The 14,609-nt window shown below is 50.1% G+C and overlaps 1 protein-coding gene across 2 annotated transcripts in view; it reads left to right on the top strand.

Moving 5' to 3' along the window:
• The window catches only part of BICD2 (BICD cargo adaptor 2), a 55,134-nt gene that overhangs the window by 31,471 nt on the left and 9,054 nt on the right, over positions 1 to 14,609 (top strand). For both annotated transcript variants that reach the window (XM_082620246.1, XM_082620245.1), the window contains exons 2-3: positions 6,710 to 6,922; positions 13,630 to 13,782. In XM_082620246.1, coding sequence (XP_082476372.1) covers positions 6,710 to 6,922; positions 13,630 to 13,782 — 366 coding nt within the window. The remainder of the gene's footprint in view (positions 1 to 6,709; positions 6,923 to 13,629; positions 13,783 to 14,609) is intronic.

Below are 14,609 nucleotides of genomic sequence, written 5' to 3'. Positions count from 1 at the left end.
TTCTGACTGGGGCTGGCTGAACTCTCATCACATACCATGTGGGCCCAAAGACCAGCTGTAAACAAGAAACAGCTCCTCCCCTAAGTAATACACAGTCTATAAGGAGGGTTTAAAACCATGCTCCCAGTGGGGTTTATAGGGTCTGTGTTTAGTACAGAATTTGTGTCTGGGACATAGAGGTGAGGAACATGGCAGCCACCAAGCAGGACTTGAAGGCCTTCATCCCTCGGTCTGTAGAAGGCCCAGAGAACACTTGGGCTAAGGCCTGGAGGAGTGTTGTCTGGAGAAGACCAAGCACGGTGAGCTGGGGTGAATGTGGGGCTCTTAGGAGCTTTGCACCTGGGGCCTAGGCTCTTAGCCTTGTGAGCCTCAGTCATCTCATCTGCTAAAAGGGCTTAACCCCACAGGGCTTTTAGCTGTACCTTGAGCTTTGTATCCATTACCTGGTCTAGTTTTTTTTTTTTTTTTTTTTTTTTTTGCGGTACGCGGGCCTCTCACTGCTGTGGCCTCTCCCGTTGCGGAGCACAGGATCTGGACGCGCAGGCTCAGCGGCCATGGCTCACGGGCCCAGCCGCTCCGCAGCATGTGGGATCCTCCCAGACCGGAGCATGAACCCCGCGTCCCCTGCATCGGCAGGCGGACTCTCAACCACTGCACCATCAGGAAAGCCCTGGTCTAGTTTTTAAGATGGAAGTGAGGTTATTGATTAGATTGGTGTTTGTTTTTTGGGTTTTTTTTCCCGTAACATAGTCATTTAGTGCTATAAATATCCTCCTAAGTCCTGGCTATAGTGGCATCCCACAAATTCTCACATTCATTTCATTTTCATTTAGTTAAAAATACTTTCTAGTTTCACTTTTGATTTCTTCTTTGACCCATGTATTGGTTAGGTGCCAAATATTTGAGGATTTTCTAGAGAGCTTTACACTATTGATTTCTCATTTAGTTCCCTGTGGATAGAGCAAATTCTCTGTATGGCGTGAATCCTTTTGGGGCATGTTTAATGGCCCAGAATATGGTTTGTCTGGGTAAATGTGTCCTTGAAAAGAATGTGTGTGCTGCTGCTGTCGGGTGGGAGATTCTACACATGCCAATTAGGTCAACCTAGTTAATAGTGTTGTTCATGTCTTCTGTGTCCTTACTGATGTTCTGTCTACTTGTCCTATGAAATCTTGAGAGAAATATGAAGAGTTGGATGTTGAACTCTCCCAACTATAATTTTGGATTTATCTATTTCTCCTTGCAGTTCTATCAGTTTTTGCTTCATAGAATTGTAAGGTTCTCTTTGTGACTTAGACTCCTTTTTTTGTTTTTTGGGCTGTGTTGGGTCTTTGTTGCTGCACGCAGGCTTTCTCTAGTTGTGGCGAGCGGGGGCTGCTCTTTGTTGCAGTGCATGGGCTTCTCATTGCAGTGGCTTCTCTTGTTGCAGAGCACGGGGTCTAGGTGCGTGGGCTTCAGTAGTTGTAGCACGTGGGCTCAGTAGTTGTGGCTCACGGGTTCCAGAGAGCAGGCTCAGTAGTTTAGTTGCTCCATGGCATGTGGGATCTTCCCGGACCGGGGATCGAACCCGTGTCCCCTGCATTGGCAGGCAGATTCTTAACCACTGCGCCACCAGGGAAGTCCCTAGACTCCTTATTATTATGAAATGACCCTCTTTGTTGCTGGTGATATTCTTTGCCTTGAAATCTACTTTATCTGATATTAATAGAGCCATTCCAGCTTTCTTTTGATAAGTGTTAGCGTGGTTTATCTTTTTTCATTCTTTAACTTCTTTGAACAACTTTAACGGCTTTATTTATTAATATAATTCACTTACCGTACAATTCACTCGTGTAAAATGTATGGTTCATTGGCTTTTATATTCAAAGTTGTGCATCTATCACCACAACCAATTTTAGCACATTTTCATTAGCCCCAAAAGATACCCCCTTAACTGTCACCCACTCCAACCTCCCAACTCCACCCCCCAACATGGGCAACCATTGATGTGCTTTCTATCTCTATAGATTTGCCTGTTTTGGACATTTCATATAAATGGAATCATAAAATATGTGGCCCTTTGTGACTAGCTCTTTTCACATAGCAGAATATTTTCAAGGTTCATATATGTTGTACCGTGTATCAGTAATTCATTTCTTTTTATTACCAAATAATATGCTATTGTATGGATAGACCACATTTTATTTATCCCTTCATCAATTGCTGGACATTTGGGTTGTTTCCACTTACTATGAACATTTGTGTACAAGTTTTAGTGTGGATATATATTTTCTTTTTTTGTGTGTGTGTCTATACCTAGGAGTGGAATTGCAGAATCATATGGTAATGCTATGTTTAACTTTCTGAGGATCTGCCAGGCTGTTTTCCAGAACAGCTGCACCATTTTACATTCCCACTAGCAATGTATGAGGGTTCCAGTTTTTCCATACCTTCACCAGGACTTGTTATTTTTCTTTTTTTAAATTTTATTTTCCAATTATATCCATCCTAGTGGTTGTGAGGTGCTGTCTCATTTTGGTTTTGACTTGCATTTCCCTAATGTCTGCTGGTGTTAAGCATCTTTTTATGAGCTGATTGGCCTTTTTTTTTTCTTTTTTTAAAAAAAATCTTTGGAGAAATGTCTATTCAAGTCCTTTGTGCACTTTTTAAATTGGGTTGTTTATCTTTTTATTGTTGAGTTATAGGAGTTCTTTATATGTTCTGGATACTAGACCCTTATCAAATACAAAATTCAAAAATATTTTCTACTGTTGTATAGGTTGTTTTTTCACTTAATAGTGTCCTTTAATACACAGATTTTAAAATTTTGATGAAGTACAATTTATCTATTTTTTTCTTTTGTTACTCATGCTTTTGGTGTCACATGGAAGAACCCATTGCCAACAAGGTCATGAGAATTTATCCCTATTTTCTTCTGAGAGTTGTAGTTTTAGGTCTTCCATTTAGGTCTCTGATCCATTTTGAGTTAGTGGTTATATATGATGTAAGGAAGAGATCCAGCTTCATTCTTTTGCATGTGGATTTCCATCTGTCCTAGCACCATTTGTTGAAAAACTATTCTTTCATCACTGAATTATTTTTTCACCCTTCTCAAAAATCAATTGACCACATATGTGAGGGTTTATTTCTGGACTCTTCTGTTCTGTTGGTCTGTATTGTCTATCCTTATGCCAATACCACACTGTTTTGATCACTGTAGCCTCATATTAAGTTTTGAAATCTTAAGTTTGAGAATTTCAAAACTTAATATGAGTCCTCCCACTGTGTTTTTTTTCAATATTGTTTTAGCTGTTCTGGGCCCCTTTCAGTTCTGTATAAATTTTCATTTCTGCAAAAAAAAGGTCATTGGAATTTTGATAGAGATTGCATTGAATCTCTTAATTATCTTTTAAAGGGATTTACATAAGAAGAAGACCAAGTCTTTCATATTTACTCACGTAGACACCATTTCTGGTGCTTTTAACTCCTTGTAAATCTAGATTTCCATCTGGTATTGTTTTTCTTCTCCTGAAGGATTTTATTTAGCACTTCGTAATGCGTATCTGCTGGTGATAAATTCTTACAGCTTTTGTATGTCTGGAGTCTTTATTTCACCTCTATTTTTGAGCAGTTCTCACTGGGTATGGCGCTACAGTTAATAAGTTTTTTGTTTTGATTTTTCAAGATGTTGCTCCACTGTCTCCAGGCTTGTCAGAGAAATCCTGTGTCATCCTTACACTTCCTTCTCTATAAGTAGTGTGTCCTTTTTCCTCTGGCTGATTTTAGTATTTTTTTCCTGCATCACTGGTTTTAAACAACTTTGTGATATGTTTAGTGCAGTTTTCTTCTTATTTCTTGTGCTTGGAGGTTGATGAGCTGCTAAGGTTTGTGGATTTATAGTTTCCATCAAATTTGGAAAAATTTCAGTCATTATTTCTTGAAGTTTTTTTTTTATCCGCATCTCTTCCTCTCCCGTAGGGGCTCTTAACTACCCGTGTGTTGGGCTCCTTGAAGTTATCCCACAGTTCGCTCACACTGTGTTTGGTGTTTTCGTCTTTTTTTTTTTTTTTGGTCTATGTGTTTTATTTTGTGTCATCTTATTGCTGTTTCTTCAAGTTTACTAATCTGTGTTGTGCAGTTTTCCGTTAGTCCCATCCAGTGCCCCTTTCATCTCACACCTTGTAATTCCATCTCCTCTATCTTCTCTGGTTGCTGCTTGGCATGGCTCAGTGTACCTGAGCCTGTAGAAATCAGTCCTGCCCCGTCACCCGGCTCTGTCACTGTGTCACTCTGTCCTCTCCTTTCCTCGTGGACTGGCTTCTCTGCCCCTTTGCAGGCCCAGTCACCAGTGATTGGGTGCCAGGTTCTGGGTTTCACTGTGTTGGGAGATGGTGTGGTTATTCCTGTGTGTGTTCGTGGGCTTTATTCTGGGATATAGTTTGATCCTTTCAGGTTTTGCCCTTAAGCTTTGTTGGTCGGGACCAGAGAGCGTGTCCCCAGCTCCACTTTGTCCTGACCTGCAAGGGCTCTACCTGCTGCCTGTGGGTTAGGGCTTCCCTCTTGCTGGTAGGAACAAGTGCTGCTTACAGCCTCTGTCCCTATGGGTGGCCGTTTCCTGGCTTCGGTGGCTTCCTCACAGGCTTGCACTGACTGTCCCCTGCAAGGACTGAGGGCCCCTCTGTTCAAAGGTCTACTGCCTTCACTGCCTTGTCCACTCACTGTCTTCCAGTACCACCTCCTTCTCTCAGTCCTGCCAGACCTCGGTTTCTTTCTGCACCGTGGCTGAAGTTCCTTCCGGGAGGAGTGGGGGGTGTCATGGAGCTTACCTGTGCCCTGCCTCTCACTGTCTGGTGTTCAGTGACTTGAAAACTATTGCTTAGTCACATAAACTTCCCAGTTGTTTTTAGTTTTCCACATGGGAGGGAGATCCAAACTCTGTGAGTGTCTTGTCTTGGCAGGAGGTGTAAGTCTCCAGCTCCATTGTCTTTGAAAAGCTGCCTGGGTGCTCATGGGCCCCAGGCTGGGAGCTGGGTGGAGGTGAAGATTCAGGCCAAGGTGTGAATGTGTGTGTGCAGGCGTGTTTAACCATCCCACTCAGGATAGCCTCTGATGATGACATGGTGCCTCAGGAGATGTAGGTGCTCCAGCTCGAGATTCAAGGGCGTGTTCTGCTCTGTTTACCCCGTTGTCTGGAGCTTTGGAGAGACACCCATGACCTGACTGATGCTTTCCAGTACACCTGCCCCATGGGTTGGGTTCTTCCTGCACTTCTAGCAAGTTCTGGTTCGCCCAGGGCTGGTGTGCAGCCGGGGGTTGGGGTTGCCACCCAGGATACGGCAGGTCCTACGTAGACACAGACTTGTGCTTTAGTCTTTCCCTGGGACCAGGATGGAGGAGGTGGAGGACAGCAACAGAAATCGTAGAGCTGAGCTGACTTGATTTAAAGAGGAGCCTGTGTCTTCACAGAGCAGGTTCTCAGTGGCTGAGAGCAGATGAACAAGACTCACTCTTGGGAGGGAGAGCAGTTACCCTGACCATACCCTACCCTACTTTATTTAGCCAGTCCCCTGCCGACAGAGAAACAAGACACTTTCTACATTTTGATTTTTTATATTACAAACAGTCCTGCTCAGTAACATCCTTATACATGGCGTTGCACGTTTTCCCAGTTGTTTTCTTGGACTAAATTTCTAGACTTCATACTAAATAATAAATGAATGAACATGTTTCTGTTTCTCTCAAGAGATAAAGGCATCATTTTCTTTGCTCTTTAGGAGCCCTCTCTCTCTTTTATTTTTCTTCTGTGAGCCAGGAGCCCTGTAAAGAGACAAGGTCTCCCCTCAGAGGTCTGCATGGGGTGGCCAATGGGCAGGGGGCCCCTGGGGAGGACACACACTACAGGTCTATGTGGGTCACGTCCTGGCTACTGTGATGGTGCAGGGTGAGAGGGAAAGAGAAGCAAAAGTGCTTACTAGGGGCCGTGACACCTGGGGGGACACGACACGATGGCAGGTCCGAGCCGGCCGGGACCTGGGGCATGGACTTGGGCAGGCCAGCACCAATCCTGGTTGTACTTGCCCATGGGGGCTCCTCCCTGAGCCAGCCACGTGCTCCTCTGTCTCTTACAGCCCAAAACCCTTGCTGGGTCTGGGGATGGTGGGTCCTCTCCCCTCTGGTATTTTTATCTCTGTGCTCAGGCCCTGGACGGGTGGGCAGGGTCTCCTGACTAGGACACACATGGGGACCTGTTGGCTGATTCTGAGAGTTCTGGTTCACACTCCTGTCCCCTCACTTGTGCCCGCTTGGGCTTCCACCTTCCCAGGCCTCCCCAGGCACAGGCGTCTCCCAGGATGAGTGAATCAGGATCAGGTAGGGGAAGGGCACTTCCCTGAGTCTCGGTTTCCATATCTGGAGGGAGACCTCAGACCCACCCTGGTTCTGGGGGCTTCCCTCCTGGCCCTGGAGTGGGGCCAGTCTGCTGACGGGGGCCACACTGGCAGAGATGGTGGCTGGGGCCTCCTATCCCTGCCTCGCCCCAGTTCCTCCAGCCCGTCCCTCTATCCCATCCCACCAGGGCTCCTCATTAGCCCCACTCCCAGCTCTTCTGTAACCTCACGGCCCTCGTGTAGCCCTTAGGTATCCTGCTCCTCCTGTGTCCCCCTCTTCCCCCACGTGTCTGGCCACAGGGTTGCCTCCAGGCTCCCTCTCAAGAGCATCTCATCTCCTGCAGGCATTTGGACAGGCCCACACGAACCATAAGAAGGTGGCTGCGGACGGTGAGAGCCGGGAAGAGAGTCTGATCCAGGAGTCAGCTTCCAAGGAGCAGTACTACGTGCGCAAGGTGCTGGAGCTGCAGACAGAGCTGAAGCAGCTGCGCAACGTGCTTGCCAACACCCAGTCAGAGAACGAGCGCCTGGCCTCAGTGGCCCAGGAGCTGAAGGAGGTAAGCAGCAGAACTAGGGTGGGCTGCTTGACTGTGGGTGGGTGGGAAAACAAGCCAGTGCTTCCTGGGGGCAGGGCCACCCACAAGTTGTTCCACTCCCAGCCCAGTTTTATGTGGTTCATGGTGGTCCAGGAAGGGCTGAGGGTGGCAGGATCCCAGCTCTGCCCTTGGGCTGATGTGAATCCTGGGTTCCTCACGTGAACAACAGAATTATAGTGTCCACCTGCCAGCTCGTGACAACAAGATCAGAAGGGACCACCACAGGTAGCTCCTAGGATCATCTCGGCCCCTGACAGGGGCCTGGCCATGAGAGGCCTGGGCCAGTGGAGAGGGGAGGGCAGGCATCCAGTGCCCTCTGAGAGAGGTGGGAGGGTGGGCCACCATTCACAGGATGGGGTGGGATGGCATCAGGGGAGCAGGCATAACCAGAAGTCTACGTGAGCTGCAGTCCTGGCTGTGGCCTTGGGGGGCTCGCTGGTTGTTAGAGCCCACAAGTTCTCATTAGGAAGGGCAAGAGGCCTTGTTCTGGGCTGTGGGAAGACCCACCCTCTGGCCTCTATTCTCCTGGGGGGAGGTGGGGGAGCCGTGACAGGTGACCAGAACAGCAGATGGTTCTGAGCGGTGGGCAGCTCTGAGGTCGACACCTCAGATGTGAGGGTGTATGGCAGTCAAGGTCCCACAGGGCTGGGAGGGGACACTGGCAAGGTTTGGGGCAGAGCCCAGGATCTGGCAACAGCGGGGAGTAGTGACCCACCCTGGTTTGGGATCAGAGATCCCCAAGGCTTGTGGGCCTGGGAGGAACTTGGCTGGATCCAGGGGGAGTGCATGATCTCATTTCCTCCCACAGGAGCGTTCTAGTCAGGGTGGGGAGACGGGGCCATCGGAGCTGTAGATTTGACCACCCAGGTTGGAGACTAGACTCTTGGCTGGCTACGCACCCTTTTCCGGAAGAGCCAGTAGAGGTGCTCTGCCCAGCCCAGACTCACCCTGCTCCTTCCCTCTTCCAGAAGGGGGCAGGCAGGAGCGTGGCGGGGGGACTTGTTGACTACTGGCTTTGGTGTCAGGAAGTGAGCTCAGCCAGTCCCACACACTGCTATTAAAGAACAGGTCTGGTTGGGCCAGGATTCCTGCTGTTTCCTGTTAGTGCCTCAGGAGGAAGCTTTCTACTCCCCACCCCCATACATCCTCAGTTCATCTTTCTCCTGAGGCCCCACCTGTGCCCCTGATCACTGTGGAGCCATGCCAGGTTCTTGGTTGGCGTGGAGGCTCTCCATCACTGCCTACTCAGACTAGAACCCTGGTCAGTGTCCCCATCATTGCTGGCTCTGTCTGTACTCCGCTCCCATTCCACTCAAGTTACTCTTCTTCTGGTCCTGGCCCTGCTGCTTCTGCCTGAGCTGCTCTGCTGATCTCCTCCATGGCCGTCCCCCATCCTACAGGAGGCTTGCACCAAGGCTCGGGCCTGGCTGAGAAGCCTGGATCATGAGGACCCAACACCAAGCACTGTCTCTGATGAGCACCAACCTGTACCTGTCTTGGTGTGACCCAGCCGAGGAGGCTTTGCACAGTCGCCATAGGAGATGCCCCTTCCACAGGAGGTCATTTCCCTCCCTGTGCCTCGTCCTGCTGCCGACCACTGACTGATGGGCCAGCTGTGCTGTGCCCTCTGACCCCCACCCCCACCCCCATCCTTCCACCCTGCGATGACTGGCTTAGGGGTTCATTCCTCCATGCCCAACTCTCCAAGAGGAACTTGTGGCCTCCATCCTGTGACATGTGTAGCAAACATGCTCAGCACGTGGAACAGTTCCAGCTACCCCATAACTTGTCCTCTCAGTGACCCTGTGGGCATCCATTTACTTCCCTCATCTCACAACTTGGGAAACCAAGGTGCAGAAGGTTTGGCTGCATGCCTAAAGTCAGTGGGTCCTGACCTCTGCACTGTGAATGGACGGGCCCTGCCGACTTCTGTCTTGGGACATGGCCTCAGGCCCCATTTTGCAGATGGAGAAGCAGAGACCCAAGGATCTGGGCACGGCCGCAGCTGGCTGGAGGCAGAGTCAGGTCCTTTGCACATGCCTTCCACAGATTTGCCTTGGGAATGGAGGAGTGAGGGCTTCCTGGCGAAGCAGGACTGTGAGTTGTGGAGGGGTCAGCAGCATCTGCCAATTGGGACCCCCCCCCCCGGAAAAAGCTTTCTGTCCCATTGGACCCTGGCCTTGCTGTCCTGGTGGACTCTGCACATGTCAGGCCCTGCACAGGCCCAGGTGTAAGTGACAAAGATGTCCCAGCAGAAGTCATGTCGGTTGTCATCTCCCCTGTCCTGGCTAGGAGCCAGGAAAAGGCTTATTTCCTGCTGTGGTGGCATCTGGGCCACCAGGAGCTGCTGGAAGAAAGCAAGGTGTTTGGCCACAAAAGTGAGGTGGTGGGTATTGGGTCAGGAGCAGCAGCCCCATGCTCCAGCGTGGAGTGGACAGGCTTGGACAGAAGGACACCCGGCTCCAGAGCCAGGGCATGGAGTTGTCATATGGGCAGACAACCCAGACGTTGCTAACCATCCAAATTCCTCGCTTACTAATTCTGCTTTCCACCCAGCCCTGGTGCTCAGCCTGGTTTTCTACCACTTTACAGCAAGGACAGCCTTCCCACTGTTTCTTGTTCCCCACTAAGGCCTTACTGGGAGCACTTCTAACTAACATTCATACCTCTTCTAGTGTTATTTTGTGATGGTACATGCATTCTCTAAGGCAACTGAAGATTTCTCTGTGACTGTTCTCTGAGCCTCACCAGAGTCACCTGAAACAATTACATTTCTACCAATAGTCTCAAGGTAGTCTGGCCTTTTCCTGTCCTCCTCAAAGCTCTTCCAGCTTCTGGCCATCCCCACCTCCACGGCCACTTCCACATATTCAGGTATTTGTTACAGCAATGTCTTTTTCCTGGTATTAAACCTATATTTGTATATTTGTTTTTTCGGGCCACCATAATAGATTGCCACAAACTACTGGCTTAAAACCACAGAATTTTATTCTCTAAGATTTTCTGTATCTGAAATGAAGGTGCTGGCAGGACCGTGTTCCATGTGGAGCCTCTCCAGCTTTTGGGTGCCGGCAACCCTCAGTGTTCCTTGTCTTGTGTTCACATTGCTCCGGTCTCTGCCTCTGTCTTCACCTTCTCCCTGTGCAGGCTCCACAGCTCTGACGGGGCTGGGGCATCCCTCCCACCTCCACCCTGGCCTTACATGGGGCCACAGGCCTTTCCTGGGGCTTGGGCTATGGCCTTCTGGCTAAACATCTTGCCCTTTCCTCTGAGGGAAAAATACTGACCAGCTTTGGAGCACTCCTGTGCAGGGCGGTGCTCCCTCCCTGTGCCTTAGCTCCAGCTGCTCCGTGATGGGGCTTCTGCAACATGGGGTACTGGCTGCTCTGCATTCCAGACTCCCAGACCTGACTTCAGTACAACACCCCTCCTCACCTACTCAGGGCCTCACTCAGCAGCAGTTGACACCAGTTGGCAATGTGTGTGCTGTGCGTGGGCGACTATACACGTGCCTCAGTGAACAAGACAGAGCCTAGAGCAGCACCTAGCACAGTTGGTACTCAGTGGTGAAGGAGTGGGTGATGCCCCTCGGGGCGGTCGAGCGCCAAGTGCAGTGCCAGTATGGAGACAGCGCCAGTGAAAGGTTTTCTGAGCCACACAGAGAGGCCACATGTTGTCCAGGTCCGTTTCTGTGAACGTCAAGAGAAGGCAAATCCACAGACTGAAAGCAGATTGGTGGTTGCTAACTGGTGTGTGGTTTCTTTTTAGGGTGATGAAAATGTTCCAGAACAGGTAATGGTGCACAACTCTGAATAAGCTATAACCACTGAATTGTATACTTTCAGTGGGTGAACTTCATGGTATATGAATCATATCTCAATAAAAAAAACAAAGACGATCCCTGTGCAGGAAGACTGTGCAAGGCTTCAGCTCAGCAGAGGTTTCTGGTGCAGCCTGGGCACATAGGCTCTGGGGTGCGGAGGGCTTCGGCCTAGGCAATCAGGCTGGCCTGTGGTCTTAGCTCTTTCTGTCTTCTTTCTGTCCACCTCAGGATCACTTGTTTTATTGAGGGGAGTTGTTAAATTTTAAATAAAGCCCATTTACATTGTTCGTGACCAACAGCTGCCCCTGCCCGCTGCCCCTGTCTCACCATCTTACCTCCTGTGTCCTCCCATACTGAGAGTGGACAGGTGGTCTCAGCAGGTGCATCAGGCCAGAGTGGGCTGAACCACAACAGGTGGGGAGCAACCAACTTGCCTTACACACAGTGGATGCAGCAAGCATGGTTCTTATATAGCAATCATTGTGTTAGTGAGGACTCTCCAGAGAAGCAGACCAGTAGGGGTGTGTGTGTGTAGAGAGAGAGATTCATTGTAAGGGATTGGCTCACTCAGCTGTGGGAGCTGGCAGATCCAAAACCTGCGGGTTGTGCCAGCTGGCTGGAGACCCAGGGAAGAACTGATATTGCAGCTTGAGTCTGAAGGCTGTCTTTTTTTTTTCTCAAGGCCTTCAACTGACTGGATAAGGCCCACCCACATTATGGCGCATGATCTGCTTTACTCAGTGGGTCTCCTAATTTAAATGTTAATCTCATCTAAAAGATACCTGAATGGCATCTAGACTGGTGTTTGACCAAATATCTGGATGCCAGGACCTAGACAAGTTGACACTAAGATTAACCATAACAGTCAGTTGGGTGGTAAACAAGGGAAATGGCCAGAGTCGAGGTGTATTTAGAACTTTGTTAGGAAGCAGGTAAGTATATGTTTCCTTCCATTGCCACTCACACTGTTATTTTGTTTATTTTTACCTAATAGGAGTTTTGCTTTCCGGGGGCCTTGCATTTCTCCAGTCAGTAACTTGGTGTCTGTTTTTTCTGGTGTTGACTCTTGGGTACCTCTTTGGATCACTTATTGAGAAGAATGCCTCAGTCCATTTACTGGAGATTTTGGTACTGAGCGTTTGTCAGGAGTGCTTGATACATACAATGACTCACTCCCCTCTCTGTTACTTTCTTGAACTTTTTTTCTTATTGGCCCTATTTCATTGTACCAATCCAACATTGCTGTTCCGTGTGTACCTATATGGAATCTTAGTGTATGCACGGATATGATCACAGGAAACCTCAGCACCAGCAGAGAGGCCAGTGTGCTGGGTGAGGAGGACAGAGTGAGCTGTGGGGCCCAGTGGGTGATGGCGCTTCTAGCCGAGGGTCCAGGTGGGGTGGTGTTGGCCTGGGGGGGAGTTAGATCTTTGCAGGCATGTGGGTGAAGCTGCTTGGAGCATTGGGAACAGGGATGTGGGGAGAGATGGAGAGTTTGTCTAGGGGATGATTCTGCCCCCATGGCACACTGGCCGTGTCTGGAGGCAGTGTCAATGGTCACAACAGGGGTGGGGGCTGCATCCAGTAGGCAGGGCTCAGGTTGCTGCTAAGCATCCTACAGTATACAAGATGGCCCCAGAATGTGGGCCAAGGGACCCAGGTCCTGGCACACGGCGCATAGTAGCAGCCAGTTGAGAATTCCCACCAGTCTTTACTTTTTTTTTGTGGTATGCAGGCCTCTCACTGCTGTGGCCTCTCCTGCTGCGGAGCACAGGCTCCGGACACGCAGGCTCAGCGGCCATGGCTCACGGGCCCAGGCGCTCCGCGGCATGTGGAATCTTCCCGGACCGGGGCACGAACCCGTGTCCCCTGCATCGGCAGGCGGACTCCCAACCACTGCGCCACCAGGGAAGCCCCTCCCACCAGTCTTGATTGCACAGTTACTGCCAGGTCTGCATTGGCCTCTCTCCGTGCATGATATTTGAATCCTTAAGGCACCTCGGAGGCAGGAACTCTTTTTTTAACAACTTTATTGAGATAATTTATATCCCTTACAACTCACCCACTTAAAGTGTACAGTCAGTGGATTTTAGTATATTTACAGATTTATGCACCATCCCAAATCAATTCTAGAGTATTACATCATTCCAAGAAGAAACCCCATTAGCAGTCACTCTCCATCCCATCTTCTCCTTGCCCCCCAGCGACCACACATCTGCTTTCTATCTCTGTGGATTTGCCTATTCTGGACATTTCACGTAAGTGGAATCATACAATACAATACATGACCACTAACACCTCTTCTTTTACTCAACGTTGTTTTCAAGATTTATTTGTGTTACAGCGTGTTTATCTCATCAGTTGGTGGACATTTGAGTTGTTTCCACCTTTGCTATTGTGAATAGTGTCTGAACATTTGTGCACAAGATTTCGGTGGACATGTGTTTTCCTTTCTCTCGAGTGCATGCCGAGGAGGGGCATTGATGGGTCAGATGTTAACTCTGTGCTGAACTGTTCGAGTAGCTGCAGACGGTTTCCACAGCACTGCACCGCTGTACGTGCTACCAGCAGCATGTGACCAAGGAACTACTTTGAACCCCATTTTACAGATGAAGAAACCAAGGGTCAGAGCAGGCTGAGACCCTGCATTGTTCACTGCCGTACCTCACAGCCCAGGGCCCCAGCTCCTCGCCCGGTGGCCACATCGGGCACCATAGCAGGCCTGGGATTCCAAGTCCCAGCTGCATGGCCACTATGGTGGGCCTGGCTGCACTGAGCTCCTTCTGCCCCAGGGGTGGTGAGACCAGCTAGGGCAGGCTGCTCACCCCTGCCTTCCTCCTGGCAGATCAACCAAAATGTAGAGATTCAGCGTGGCCGCCTGCGGGATGACATCAAGGAGTACAAGTTCCGGGAGGCCCGCCTGCTGCAGGACTACTCGGAGTTGGAGGAGGAGAACATCAGTCTGCAAAAGCAGGTGTCTGTGCTCAGGCAGAACCAGGCAAGTATCTGGGCTGGGCAGGTGGGACAGGTAGGTTGGCTCTGGGCCACGGCCCTGGCCTCACCCTCACTTTGCTGTCTCCCTGGTCAGAAGGCATTTCACCCTCCTTCCACACACTCAAGCTGAGGGCCGCGTGCCACTGTGGACCAGGGGTGTGGCAGCAAGGCCCAGCCCCTCCAAGATCAGAAAAACAAGGCCTTTGGCTATATTGTTGGCTGGCAGTTGGGCTAGACAAGGTGTTCCAGCCAGCTAAGATGAAAAAAAAAAGGGGGGGGTGATAAAGAACCCCAGAGTCTGGGTGTCCAGCTTTGTCTCCTCTCAGGTGCTGACAGGAGACCAGAGATGTCCCTATGCCCCGTGGGACCCTAGAGCTGTCAGCACACCCAGTTCTCCCACTGTCTCAGGTTTGCCAGCCCCTTTTGACCCCCATGTGGTCCTGGACCTTGGGGTGAAGCCAGCTGGGCCTTGAACAGTGTGGAGATGTCCAAGCTGTCATATCATGCCCTCGAGTAACACCGCAATGGGTGGCATGAGTAGGATCACTTCCACCTGGGACAGGACAGGGCAGGAGGGTCACCTCTACCCACCCGTGACAGGATGGGGACAGAAGGATCATCTCCACCTATGAGAGGACAGGGGCAGGAGGGTCGCCTCCACCAGCGAGAGGACAGAGACAGGCAGGTCACCTCCACTTGTGATGGGACGAGAGGGTCACTTCCATCTGTGACAGGACACCCAGGGGGTCTCGGGCACTCAGGCCCCTCAAGACCTGACCCTACCACCTAACTCTCCAAGAACCACAGTTCTACAGGGCGGAGACTGGGGGG

Source organism: Mesoplodon mirus (genome assembly GCF_964341445.2).
Source record: "Mesoplodon mirus genome assembly, chromosome: 1".
Classification (NCBI taxonomy): Eukaryota; Metazoa; Chordata; class Mammalia; order Artiodactyla; family Ziphiidae; genus Mesoplodon; species Mesoplodon mirus.
The sequence above is the reverse complement of the archived record's forward strand: the minus strand, read 5'-3'. Positions and strand labels throughout refer to the sequence as shown.